This window comes from Gossypium raimondii, chromosome 11, assembly GCF_025698545.1.
Source record: "Gossypium raimondii isolate GPD5lz chromosome 11, ASM2569854v1, whole genome shotgun sequence".
Lineage (NCBI taxonomy): Eukaryota > Viridiplantae > Streptophyta > Magnoliopsida > Malvales > Malvaceae > Gossypium > Gossypium raimondii.
The window spans coordinates 50,615,640-50,629,152 of record NC_068575.1 but is presented as its reverse complement, the minus strand read 5'-3'; the positions used below and the strand labels follow the sequence as shown (position 1 = coordinate 50,629,152).

At 32.5% G+C, this 13,513-nt stretch overlaps 1 protein-coding gene across 1 annotated transcript; it reads left to right on the top strand.

Annotated features, from left to right (window-relative positions):
- The first annotated feature begins 7,134 nt into the window (after positions 1–7,134).
- Positions 7,135–11,970, top strand: LOC105803260 (chaperonin CPN60-2, mitochondrial). Its single transcript, XM_012635334.2, has 18 exons — positions 7,135–7,280; positions 7,377–7,401; positions 7,492–7,623; positions 7,891–8,050; positions 8,377–8,552; positions 8,677–8,772; positions 8,966–9,070; positions 9,200–9,286; positions 9,368–9,457; positions 9,552–9,632; positions 9,717–9,785; positions 9,987–10,064; positions 10,154–10,249; positions 10,397–10,496; positions 10,580–10,683; positions 11,249–11,354; positions 11,499–11,577; positions 11,679–11,970. Exons 1-18 carry the CDS (start codon positions 7,243–7,245, stop codon positions 11,782–11,784), a joined length of 1,728 nt encoding a protein of 575 aa, XP_012490788.1. The 5' UTR covers positions 7,135–7,242; the 3' UTR covers positions 11,785–11,970.
- The last annotated feature ends 1,543 nt before the right edge of the window (positions 11,971–13,513 follow it).

Sequence of the window (13,513 nt, the reverse complement as noted above, 5' to 3'; positions counted from 1 at the left end):
ATTTGCCCATGTTTTGCTGTTTGACAGCTTCGACCTTTCTTTACTAAAACTTAATTATCTCTTATTACGGGGTTTGGATGATATTTCCATTTGTTTCTCTTGAAAATAGACTCATTAAGAATTTAAACATATACATTTAAAACCCTAATAATTTTTTTACAACTTTTATGATTTTCTAAATTCATAATAGGAGAACCCGAATCCACTCCTACCTTGTTTCACAAAAATTAATATATCTCAAACTATAAAATTCCGTTTCTTTCACCGTTTCTTCCATATGAAGCTAGACTCAATAATCTTTAATTAAATATTTAATTCAATCTCTAACTAAATTTCTATAATTTTGGTGAATTTTCAAAGTTAAGTCACTGCTCTCGTCCAAATTGTTTTAATGAAAAAATATTTTATTTTCCATGGTTCTTTGCACTATCTTTTATTCATTCACACATAATTGTCATACTTTTGATTACTATACAATTTAGACACTTATGTTTATGTGTAGATTATATATTCATTTCTTAATCTTAGTACTTTTGACCATACAAATCACATTCTCTCTTACCAAATTAGTGTTTTAAGTCTCTATTCTTCATCAAATACTTTCTATTTCCAGATTTAGATTAAATACATGTTTCATACATCTGACTCAAAACATTTGTAACTCAATCTATTGAAATACAAGTAGGTTTAGTATGAAACTTACCTTCTTTGTCAAGAATTTCTTCATTTCTTCTTCATTTCCATGCATTTCTCATCTTCACCACTTTCCTTCCTTTTTCTTCTCATTTTCTCCACTTTCATCTACTACTTTCTTGCTTCTAAATTGATGAACATATTCTCTAGAATCTCTACTTCATCTTCTCTCTTTAATATCTAAGGAAATTTTCAAAAATTTTGGATAAAAAGGTAGGTTTTCATGGCAAAAGACTAGATTGTAAAGAAAAGAAAACTTCTTTTCTCATCCTTTCACTCACATTGGAAGGATGATAAATTTCCTTCATCCTTCCTTTCTTTTTATACTACCATTTTCTAAATAAAATAATAATAAATATCTAAGTAAAATATTAATAAAATATTATTTAACTAATTAATTAAAAAATCACCAAAATATCATCAACATCATCATTACATTCTAGAATTCTCCTCTTGCTAATTGATCATTTTACCTTTTATGATCTTTCAAAATTTCATCCTTGAATCATCATTTAATTTGGTAAAATTACGATTTAGTCCCTCACAATTCTTCACCTATTCAATTTGGTCCCTACATGACAATTCCATATCTTATTAAATTGGATTATTTTCACTTTTGGTCCTTCAACTTTCTCATTTTTACACTTTGATCCCCTAAATTTTAAATATTTACACTTGAGCTAAAAAATTCACATATTTACGATTTAGTCCCTTCTTTAATACATCATGTCATGCTTTTTGATTTAACTCTCTTTTGATATATTGCAACTTTCATTTTCTTTGATCTTATACCTTATTTCGCTAATATTTTATCTCATATTATTTACGACTAAGGGGGTTTTGAGGATGTTACAGCCAGCGCAATATGCATCTGTAAATACTTTTACCTTGAGATGATTATTTTTGGAGAAGAGAATACCTTCGTCCGGTGCAGACTTTAAATGAACAAAATTTTCAATTCTGCCTTCATATAGGCTTCATGAGGATCATGCATAAACTGGCTTACCAAACTAACTGCATAGGCTATATTAGGTCGAGTATGAGCAAGATAAATCAATCGTCCGACGAGTCTTTGATATCTCCCTTTATCCATCATTTCACCAATCCCTACTTGTAACTTGTGGTTACTCTCAATAGATGATTCTGCTGGTTTGCAACCTAACATGTCAGCCTCTGTCAGAAGATCCAAGACATACTTTCTTTGGGAAATAAAGATTCCCTCTTTCGATCTAGCAACTTCTATTTCGAGAAAATATTGTAACTTTCTCAAGCCTTTGATTTCGAATTTCTGAGACAATTATTTCTTAAGCCGAGTAATTTCTTCCCTATTATCTCCTGTCATAATTATGTCATTAACAAAAACTATAAGGAGAGTAATCTTACCCTTGTTATGTTTTACAAAGAAGGTATGATCAACATTACTTTGTCGATAGCCAAACGACACCATTGCCTTACTAAATCTATCAAACCAGGCTCTAGGAGATTGCTTTAATCCATATAAGGCATTTTTCAATATACATACCTTCCCTTGAGTGTCTTTATCCTCAAATCCTGGAGGAACTTTCATATACACTTCTTCTTTCAAGTCTTCATGTAAGAAGGTATTCTTTACATCAAACTGTTGTAAGTCTCAGTTGAGATTTGCTGCACATGATAGAAGGACCTTAATTGTGTTCAATTTACCATCTGGAGCAAATGTTCCTTGATAATCCACTCCATATGTCTAAGTGAATCCTTGTGCTACTAATTTGGCTTTGAGTCTTTCAATTGAACCATTAGTCTTATACTTGATTGTAAACACCTATTTGTAGCCAACCATTTTCTGCCCCTTAGGAGGATTAACCAGTTCCCACGTCTCATTTTTTCAATCATAGCCTTTTTCCATCTTGGATCAATGATAGCTTCTCTCCAATCTTGTGGAACAGACATAGAGAACAAAGATAAAGAAAAAGCTGTATAGGATGGGGATAAGGAATCATAAGAGACAAAGTTAGATATAGGATGTAAAGTGTAAGTTCTAACACCTTTTCGTTGGGCTATTGGTAATTATAAATCAGTAGCAACCTCAGGTAAAACGACTCACATGATAGTGAAGATTCAGGGCATAAAGTAGATTATATGATGGTGTCTTCTTTCTTGCCTTTCCCAGTTTGTGTCTTTAAATCAAGCCTATCCAACAATCGTCCACTACTTTCTCTTGAACCAAAGTCTCTGCTAGAACTAAATTTTCCCTCGGAAAGGTAACAAAATAGGGTCTCATCTCTTCATTTTCAATAACCTCCTCTTGAAGAGATGGTTGTAATGAAAAAAAATAAGATTCATCCTCACGAAATGTTACGTCCATACTTATATAATACTTTCTAGATAGCAGATGATAACATTTGTAACCCTTCTATGTGAGAGAGTATCCAATGAAAACACATTTGATTACTCAAGGATCCAATTTTCTCCCACGTCGAAAATGAATGAAACAAGCACAACCAAAGACCTTCGGTGAAACTAGGTAATCTGTATTGCCCTGTAAGGTTTCAATGGGACTATTAAAATCAAGAGCCCGAAGAGGCATCCGATTAATGAAATAAGCAACAACCAAAATCACATCCCCCCAGTAAAGCTTTTGGAGGTTCATAGTGAACATAAGTGATCTACAAACCTCCAAAAGATGCCAATTTATCATTTTGACAACACCATTCTGAGCACTTGTACCTGGACAACTGGTCTAATGCAAAATCCTATATGATTCTAAAAAATCATTAAATTTATACTCAGTTTTATTATCAGTTCTTAAAATATTAACCTTAGCATCAAACTGAGTAGTAATCAATTTATTAAAAGAACGAAAACACGAGAAAATGTCAGTTTTAGACTTTAATAAAAATATCCATGTCATCCAAGTGCAACAGTCAATAAATGTAACAAACCAAAAATTACCATATAAAGAAGTAATGTGAGTAGGGTCCCAAACATCCAAATGAATAATCTAAAAAAGAACAGTACTTCTATTATTATGTAAAGGATAATTGTTTCTTATATGCTTAACAGACTTACAGGCATCACAAACTAAATAGTCTAACTGAGTTCTTGAAAACAAAGTAGGAGACATCTTGGCAAAAACAATAAATGATGGATATCTTAACCGCCCATGCCACTGAATTATCTCCTGGTTAACATCTTTATTGTCTCCAAATAAGGCTTGAGACATACTGGGTGATCTATCTAGAAGATGTAAGCCATCACACAATCTACCATTCCCAATCGTCTTCCCTGTCTGAAGGTCCCGAAAGACACAGTGATCGAGAAAGAATTCAAGTTTACAATTTAAGGCTTTAGTGATAGTACTAACAAATAATATGTTAACTGGAAATTTAGGAACATGGATGATAGAGGATAAAGTGATATTGGGAGTACAAACAATAGAACCTATTCCAAAAACGGAGGTAAAGGAGCTATTGGCTATTTGCACATTATCTTTAGATGGATAAGTAGTATAGTTAAATAAGCTTTTGTTTAACCTTGTCATATGTCTATTCGCACCAGAATCAATAATCCAAGATTCAGAAGTAAATGGAGCATTTAAAATAGCACTTGATTTCTCATTATTAGACTTGGCAATCGAGGTAGAGTCCAATTGAGACAAGAGGCGTCGAAGATGTTGAATCTCGTCCAAGGTAAAACTCCCAGCGGAAGTGGACTTGTCTTCTGTTGTCACAGAGTCTGACAAATGAGCTTGAAGTCGAGAATTACCGTCTCGTTTTCCATCACGACCTCGAGTGGGGTGACCATGCAACTTCCAGCATGAATCTTTAGTGTGTTGAGGCTTGCCACAATAGTGACACGTCAAGTGATCATTATCAAACTTACCATCCGATGGACTATTATGGTTAGCAATGAGACCAGCTTTCTCAAGAGGTGGACTGTAGAGCATAACAACATGACGACTCTCCTCCTGTGTACATATGAGTATGCCCCATGGAGAGAAGGGAACGGATTTTTGCTAAGAACTTGAACCCAAATCTGATCATACTCAATATTCAACCCATCCAATAAATAAAAAAAACGTGCTCCTCTTCTACCATATTCTAAAATCTTTCGGCATCATTAGTACAAGACGTTTGAAAATCTTGATAATAATCAAGTTCCTGCCACAACCCACTTAATTCAGCAAAATATTGAGAAATTGTTAGCTTTCCCTGTTTTGTACCATGGACCTTATCTCGAAACTCAAAAATTTGTACATCATTCCCAACACGAAAGTAGGTGAGAGCAACAACATTCCATTTTTTTTTTGCAGTATCAAGCAGCAAATAAGTTTTGGAAATATTGGGTTGCATAGAGTTGATACGCCTTGCCATAACAAGAGAGCTCGTTGAATCCCACTAATTAAATGTTGAATCAGTGAGTTTAGATTTCGACGTTATATTGATGATGTATCCCTACAAGCCACGAGCCTTGATAAACAATAAGCAAGACATTGACCAAGCAAGGTAATTATGTCCATCAAGCTTCACAGGACTAATTTACAACGAGGAATTATCGGTTGGAATCACGAGCTTCTTGTCCTTAGACATAAGGCTGGAAAAACAGCTAATACCCAAAAAAAAATTACTTGAAAAATTAGGGAAAAGAACACCCAAAAAGAACACAAAAGAGATAAAAAAAAAAAACTTAGCCAAAAAACACCACCACTTAGAGGAGAATGACCGGAAGGGAGCAGAGAGCACATGACAACGTCGAATAAAACATGGTGGCAACAGGGGAAGTCCACGCACAACGCGTGAACCGAAGCTGTAGAAGCTTGCGACGGCGCGTGAGACCTACGTATGGGTCTTCTAGTCACTGGAGTTTGGGGTTTCGTCGGCGAGTGGATTCCGACTCCAACAGTAAGAGGTGGTGAGAGAAAAAAATAAAGTTAGGGTAGACAGTACCAAATTTGTGTTTCTAGGGTTTTTGAAACAAATTTTAAAATTAGAAAAAGAAATCCTAAAAATCGGATAAAAAAACTGATACCATGATGAAATTAGAGATAAATACTCTAATGTATCGAGGAAAAACTCTCTCAAAAGTATATATTTCTAGAAATATGTACAACTATATATATATATATATATATATGAAACATTGAATGAATTAAGAAATTAAAATCTCTAATTAGTATCTCTAAAACTCTGCTGTAATATTTAAATATATACTATTTAATGCTATCAAATAATAAAAATTATCAACCGTGTTGATGAGATTTTCTTCTTAAAATAGAGCTTGGGTTTGGCTTGATTTTGACCTATCAAAGTAATTCATTTTACTATTATTTAAATCAAATTTGAAAAAACGGAGACAATCTTGAAATGATAACATACTTTTATTTATGCGCAATTTCTCCTAAGGACCCTGGTTTGCAAAGTTACAATTCCATCACAAATAAAATATTAATAATATTAACTTAAGTGTTACTAATTTAATAAAACCAGTAATACAAGTAAAATAAATTATGCCAAAAAGGTAAAATAATTTTTAAGTGTTTTTATGTTTTTATATAAAATTAATAAAAAATATTTGAATTTAACAAACTGTAATTTTAAATTTATCATTTAACAAAAATTTAGTTTGGTTTTATTAAAATTTTAAAGAATTTAATTTTATATATTTTAATAATTTTATATACAATATGATTAGCTAAATTGATGTTACTATTGATGAGATGTTGAGGATGTGTTTGATAATTGAAATTTTTAATGCTAAATTTTTAAGTAATGTATTTTATATTAAAAATTTATTTGGTAAATTAGTAAATATAAGTACTAAATATAATTATTTTGTTTAGATAAAATAAATATTGATTTTTAAAAGATGATTTATTTTTTAATTTTAATCTTATTAATACAATATTTATATTATTTTGAATAGTTTTGGATAAATGAGAAATATAATAATTTAAATATCTCATTAAAAATAATTTATTTGAAATTTTATTAATATTTTATACGCTAACCTACTTATTTGTCTTATTTAACATTTTCTATTAAAATTTTATATTCATTAAAAACTGAAATAATTATTAAACATATTTAAAATATTAAATGGGCAAGTGAATTTTTAAAAATTCCAACAAAAGAAAAAAAATTGTAGCCTATAAAAACAATATAAAAATATAATATCAGAGTTTAAATTTTTTTAATTATAAAAGGAGAATAAAACACTAACGTGACTCAAATTTAAATCACACCCGAAACAGTTAACAATTCACCATCAAATCAGTACAGGAAATCATCAAAGTTTAATCTATAAATATGAGGGGATGATAAAAAGTGTGGTTAATTATTTTAATTTTAAAAATAAATATTTAATATTTTCTATCACTTCCCTCCCATTGGGCCTTGACGACTGGAGGACTGATGCCCCACCTAAACCCCTTATAAAAAAAAGTTAAAAGGCCTTTGGGCGCCACGTGTCTTCCAAATCTCTCCCTCTAAAACCTCCCTTCAACCCTACAACTTCCTCACTTCCTTTGCCTTTGCCTTTGCCTTTGCATTTGCCGCCGCTAACTCCGCCACCATGTACAGCCATCTCACTTCCCTCGCCTCCAAAGCCAGGTAACCACCACTCTCTCTATCTCTTTTCTCCTATTTTAATAATTTCTGTTGTGTTCTTCTGAATACTTACTACTTCTGCTCCTTTTTGACCTCTAGGTTGGCTAAGAACCGAATCCAATTGGTAAGATTATATAGTTCTCTCTCTGAATTCTTTTGCGGTTTACTGTGTTCTTTTATTGTGTTATATGGGTTTTTTTTTTTTTTGTAACAGAATGGTACTAGACTGAGTTGGAGTAGAAACTATGCGGCTAAAGACATTAAATTTGGTGTAGAAGCACGAGCATTGATGCTTAGCGGCGTTCAAGAGCTAGCCGATGCTGTTAAACTCACCATGGGTCCAAAAGTCTGTCCTTTCTGTTCTTTTCAAATCGATGTCATTTTTTTTGTTTATTGGGATTTACTGTTCAAGTTTCATGACATTGTTTTTACTGATTGTCCTTTAACTCGCCTCTTTTAATGGGCTATAGATTATTAGGCTATCTTCATTACTTCCTGTTGTGACTGGTTGATGCAAAAAGTTATCGAGTTTCCTTCCAGGCATGGCCTGGGCCCTGGTGCTAGGCGGTAATTAACTAATGCTTGTTGCTTTCTTTGGTTGACTTTTGCACAGGGGCGTAATGTTGTTTTGGAACAAAGTTTCGGGGCTCCTAAGGTGACAAAAGATGGTGTTACTGTAGCCAAGAGCATTGAATTTAAAGACAGAGTGAAAAACATTGGTGCTTCCCTTGTAAAGCAGGTTGCCAATGCCACCAATGACGTTGCTGGTGATGGTAAGGGTTCATTTGTTACACTATCCTACTAATTTAGTAAATCATGTTTGTTCATTTGGATGTTTTTCTTTTCCTAATGGAATGGATGGAAACCCCAGAAAATAACTGACTTGTACTGAAGTTACAAAGGCTATGAATTTGAATAGAGTACAGTGTCCTGGCACCATTTCATCCAACCCTACTTTGTGGAAAAAGGTTATTTAGTTATTGTTATATGGCACCATAGATGATGTTGGAAATATGGGAGGATCTGAGTGTGCATAAGCATAATGGTAATGGAATCAAAATGGGAGTTCTTACTGAGGTACCGCTTTTCTTGGTCACAGGCACCACTTGTGCAACAGTCCTTACCCGCGCAATATTTGTTGAAGGATGTAAATCAGTGGCGGCTGGAATGAATGCCATGGACCTCAGACGAGGAATCACAATGGCAGTTGATGCAGTTGTGACCAACTTGAAGAGTAGAGCGCGGATGATCAGCACGTCCGAGGAAATTGCACAGGTTTGCTTCAGTGAATATAGCATTTGTTCCTAGAATGGATGGCTGGACCTTATTACAGCACTGGCCGCTGAGCTTATCAGGTGTTTTGTTTTCAGTATTAATTACATCATTGTTTCCTCTGAAGGTTGGAACAATATCTGCGAATGGAGAAAGGGAGATTGGCGAGCTCATTGCCAAGGCCATGGAGAAAGTTGGCAAAGAAGGTGTTATTACCATTGCTGTAAGTTATTATTGGATTTTTCAGTTTATCCCATTTATGCTACTTGAAATCTTATAAATCCCCTCGAATCTTCTTGCTTATCTATTTCCTTGACCAGTTGAGTCATGTTCTTTATTTGCAGCAAATTTTCTGTCTGATTGAATGGCATATTTGGATTTATGAATTTTAATTCTCCCTTTTTTCTTTTTTTCAGGATGGGAAAACCTTGTACAATGAATTAGAGGTTGTTGAGGGAATGAAGCTTGATAGAGGCTACATATCCCCTTACTTTATCACCAACCAGAAGAACCAGAAATGTGTAAGTGTATTTTGGCAAAATATTTGGTGGTTACTAGCATCATATTGCGTAGGTTTAATGGGACTTCCTTTTCCTCTTGCCATATAAACATCACAATCCGCTGACCGACAATTGGTCTTATTTTGCCAGGAATTGGAGAACCCACTTATTTTGATCCATGAGAAAAAGATCTCTAACTTGCCTGCTTTGGTGAAATTTTTGGAATTGTCCTTGACGGTTAGTAGTTCTATCTGAGGAAAAAATTGCTAATTTGTATCATTTTATCACGTTCTTAGATCAATAAATTGTGTTTTCCAGAAGCAAAGGCCTTTACTAATTGTTGCTGAAGATCTTGAAAGTGAAGCACTTGCAACTCTCATTCTGAACAAGCTTCGTGCCGGAATCAAGGTATATATATATTTTTACTTTTCCAGGGAAACTGTGTCTATTATAGATTCTCTTGCTTGGGTTCTTTCTTTGCTGACTGTGCTTGGTATTTAAGGTGTGTGCCATTAAGGCCCCAGCTTTTGGGGAAAATAGGAAAGCTGGCTTGCAGGACCTTGCTGCTCTTACCGGGGGCGAGGTAGGTTCTCTTTCCCTCAGCTTTAGATTTTACATTATAATAGAATCCTAACCATCCTATCCCTTACACATGATTTCTTCATAGGTAATAACTGAAGAACTTGGTCTTGACATTGAGAAAGTTGGAGCGGAAGTGCTTGGCTCTTGCAAAAAGGTTCGTTAATCAATAATATTTGCCTTGTTAGTATAGAGATATGATTTCATGCTGCAGCAGTAAAGAGAATCTGCCTTCTTTCTTTCAACATCTCTCTCTCTCTTTCTATCTATGTTCTTTATCTTTTTCTCTTTTTTTTTGGGGGGGGGGGTGGTGTCTGATTGTGGGAATAGCACTTTAGCTGATTTCTTTGGGCTGCAGGTTACAGTATCAAAGGATGACACAATTATCCTTGATGGCGCTGGAGACAAGGCTACCATTGAAGAAAGATGCGACCAAGTTGGTTACCATTTCCACATCTTTTTGACAGCTATCAGGTTTGTTTTTATAAGTATTATTCGATTAATGGCTTATAATAATTGCTGCAGATAAGATCAGCAATTGAATCAAGCACTTCTGATTACGACAAGGACAAATTACAAGAGAGGCTTGCAAAGCTCTCTGGTGGCGTTGCAGTTTTGAAGGTTAGTTACTGTAGCAAGATAATTTTTCAAATTTTATTCGAATGTGCCAAATGCAAATGTTCCATGTGAATACCCCAAAACAATTTGATTGTTTCTCCTCGAACTGTTCTTTTCAAATTGATGCACTGATGGAAGTTTGTTTTGTAGATTGGAGGAGCTAGTGAAGCAGAAGTTGGTGAAAAGAAGGATAGAGTTACCGATGCCCTAAATGCCACGAAAGCTGCTGTGGAGGAAGGAATTGTTCCTGGTAAGCTTTCAAATTGGCATTGCAATGGTTGATTTTGTTGGATTTATGTGTCATGTGTTATATGAATAATTTCCTGTGCACAGGTGGTGGTGCTGCACTTCTTTATGCCTCTAAGGAACTTGAAAACCTGGAGACTGCAAACTTTGATCAGAAGATCGGTGTTCAGATCATCCAAAATGCTCTTAAGGTTCCAACTCATTGTTTTTCTGTTTATTTATTTTTCTTTTCAGTTGGGGTAGCAATTTGATTGAAAATACATTTACCCCTTTAGTTTGAAAAATACCCTCTTATCTCCTTGAGATTTGGTTAAAAAACACATTTTAACCCCTAAGATAAAATAATTCTAAATGAAAAAGATAAATGCATTTTTGTTTTCATTCATTCATTCATTCAGCTACAAATTAATGAGACTTGAATTAATTTCAAAATTATATTTATTCACTGCCAAAATAAACTTTAATTAAGTTATACGTACATGTTAAACATTTTAAACTATACTTAATTACCATTTGTTTAAAAGGTTTTGTGATAAAGATAGCTATTACTATGAAAAAGGAAAAAGAAAGAAAACGGGTATTTTTAATATTTAAAGTAAAATTTGAACAAATATTAGTTAGATTAGTGGAATTAGTTAATTTTTCAAGACAGAGACACTGCGAATATAGTTGATGGCAAGTGGCCTAGTGTATGTAATGGTTGAATGAGATGGATTTACAATTTGTATAATCATTTCTTTTTCTATTTCAACACAGATGCCTGTACATACAATTGCATCTAATGCTGGAGTTGAAGGTGCAGTGGTTGTTGGAAAGCTACTGGAACAGGACAATCCCGACCTCGGTTATGATGCTGCCAAGGGTCTGTTTGTTTCTATTCACTTTCTACCAACAACATATTGTTAAATAAAATATACATATTTTCTGGTTTCAAAAGATTGGTTCTTGTGAGTTGAAACACAGAGGATCACTTTTTTACCCTTTTGTGCATTTGCATTTATATCAGGTGAGTATGTAGATATGGTTAAAGCTGGAATTATCGATCCTTTGAAAGTCATAAGAACAGCCTTGGTAGATGCTGCAAGGTGATTTTATTTGATGCAACTTTTATTTGATGTTTCCCTCGTATATATATTTAGAGCTCTTGCGCACGTTGGTGATATTAATCTTACTTGTGGAATGGCAGTGTGAGTTCATTGATGACCACAACTGAAGCCATTGTTACTGAACTTCCAAAGGATGACAAGGAAGGGGCAGCCACCGCAGGCGGCATGGGTGGTCTAGATTACTAAGGGCTTTCACAGGGTACCTCCATTGCTGCTCTGTTAAGACACAATTTTTATATGATGAAGCCTTGTAAACATGAGATGAGAACAAGAGAATATTTAATATTTTACTATGGCTTTTATTCATCGAGTAAAATCCATATAATAATTTTGAATCCGTCTTTAAGTTAATATAATGTTCTTTTTGAAGTATCACTTTTGCTCCTAATGCTAATAGATAATAGACTCGAGAGGGTTCAAATCTCAACTTTAAAAGAAATATTTTATTTTTATTTTGACTTATGAGTATTATTCCCTTTTAAGAGATAGTAATTTTATTACATCATTATTTCTCTAATTTTTTTCCACTAATTCACATGATACTCAAAATGTGTGATAAATGCGTTAGTTTCAAGACCCAGTGAATAAGTATAAAATGCGAGAAAATTTTATTAATTTATTTTCATGGTGATAACATGAGAGACCCAAAAGAAACATTATGTATATATTCACTTACACTGGTTTCATATATCATTTTATTTGTTAAGATTATCATTGTAAAATTAAAATCGTTATGATTTGATATATCCATCACCTAAGAACTATCCTCCCATTCCCATACATATTTAATGCAACAATCTTTTATTGTTGATGCATTGTATTTGTACGTACACATTTGTGGCTGATAGCTCTGGGGCATTCAATAATGAATTCACACACTTCTTTGCTTTTAATTTGGTTTTGTATTTTTGGAATCATATTAAATTGTAGCAGAGTTAATACTTATTGTATAAAAATATCTTGAAAATTATTTTCAATTGCATTTTAATTCTAAACAAAAATGGTTATTTACAAAACCAAAATACTTTAAATATGTTAACTTTACTAAATAGTAAATGCCATTTTTTTATACAGTCTATTTCAATCTCACTTTATTTTATTCTTTTTAATAGTATAATGATTAAATTAATTCATTTAATAGTAAATGGACTAATTTGATACAATCCCTATAATACAAGGACTTCCCAAGTACATCCACCATTTTTAATTTCCAACATTGTTCTTCAATCGTGCAATTCTTACAAATCTTAGATGTGACTTTATTCATAGATCACTAAGGGCACGTTTGGTTCGCTGTAATGGAATAGAGGTGTAATAGCAAATCAACTGTTTGGTTGAATGTAATGGAATAGAGGCGTAATAGTAATCTTGTGTTTGGTTGAATGGAATAGAGGTGTAATAGCATAATGGAAAAAACTAAAATGACTAGAATACCCTTAGCATAAATTTATTTTGGTAAATGATTATTGTTATTGTTATTTAAATTTTAATAAGATTATTAATATCAATAATAAATAATTTAATCATATTTAAACATAATTATTATTAAATATATTAAAATTAAAATATATAATTTAATAAAATTCTTAATAATTAATATTCTTATATGAATATTACTCAAATCATAATATATGATACTATAAAATATAAATTAACATCATTATTATTAAATATATTATAATTAAAATATATAATTTAATAAAATTCTTAATAATCAATATTCTTATATGAATTTACTCAAATCATAATATATGATACTATAAAATATAAATTAACATAATTATTATTAAATATATTATAATTAAAATATATAATTTAATAAAATTCTTAATAATCAATATTCTTATATGAAATTATTCAAATCATAATATATGATACTATAAAATATAAATTAACATAATTATTATTAAATATA

What these genes read in the sequence shown, in the direction of transcription:
- LOC105803260 (XM_012635334.2), top strand. Translation starts at nt 7,243, where the DNA reads ATGTACAGCCATCTCACTTCCCTCGCCTCCAAAGCCAG. An exon ending in AACTCACCATGGGTCCAAAA is followed by an intron (nt 7,624 to 7,890) that starts GTCTGTCCTTTC and finishes ACTTTTGCACAG; the next exon opens with GGGCGTAATGTTGTTTTGGA. An exon ending in CAATGACGTTGCTGGTGATG is followed by an intron (nt 8,051 to 8,376) that starts GTAAGGGTTCAT and finishes TCTTGGTCACAG; the next exon opens with GCACCACTTGTGCAACAGTC.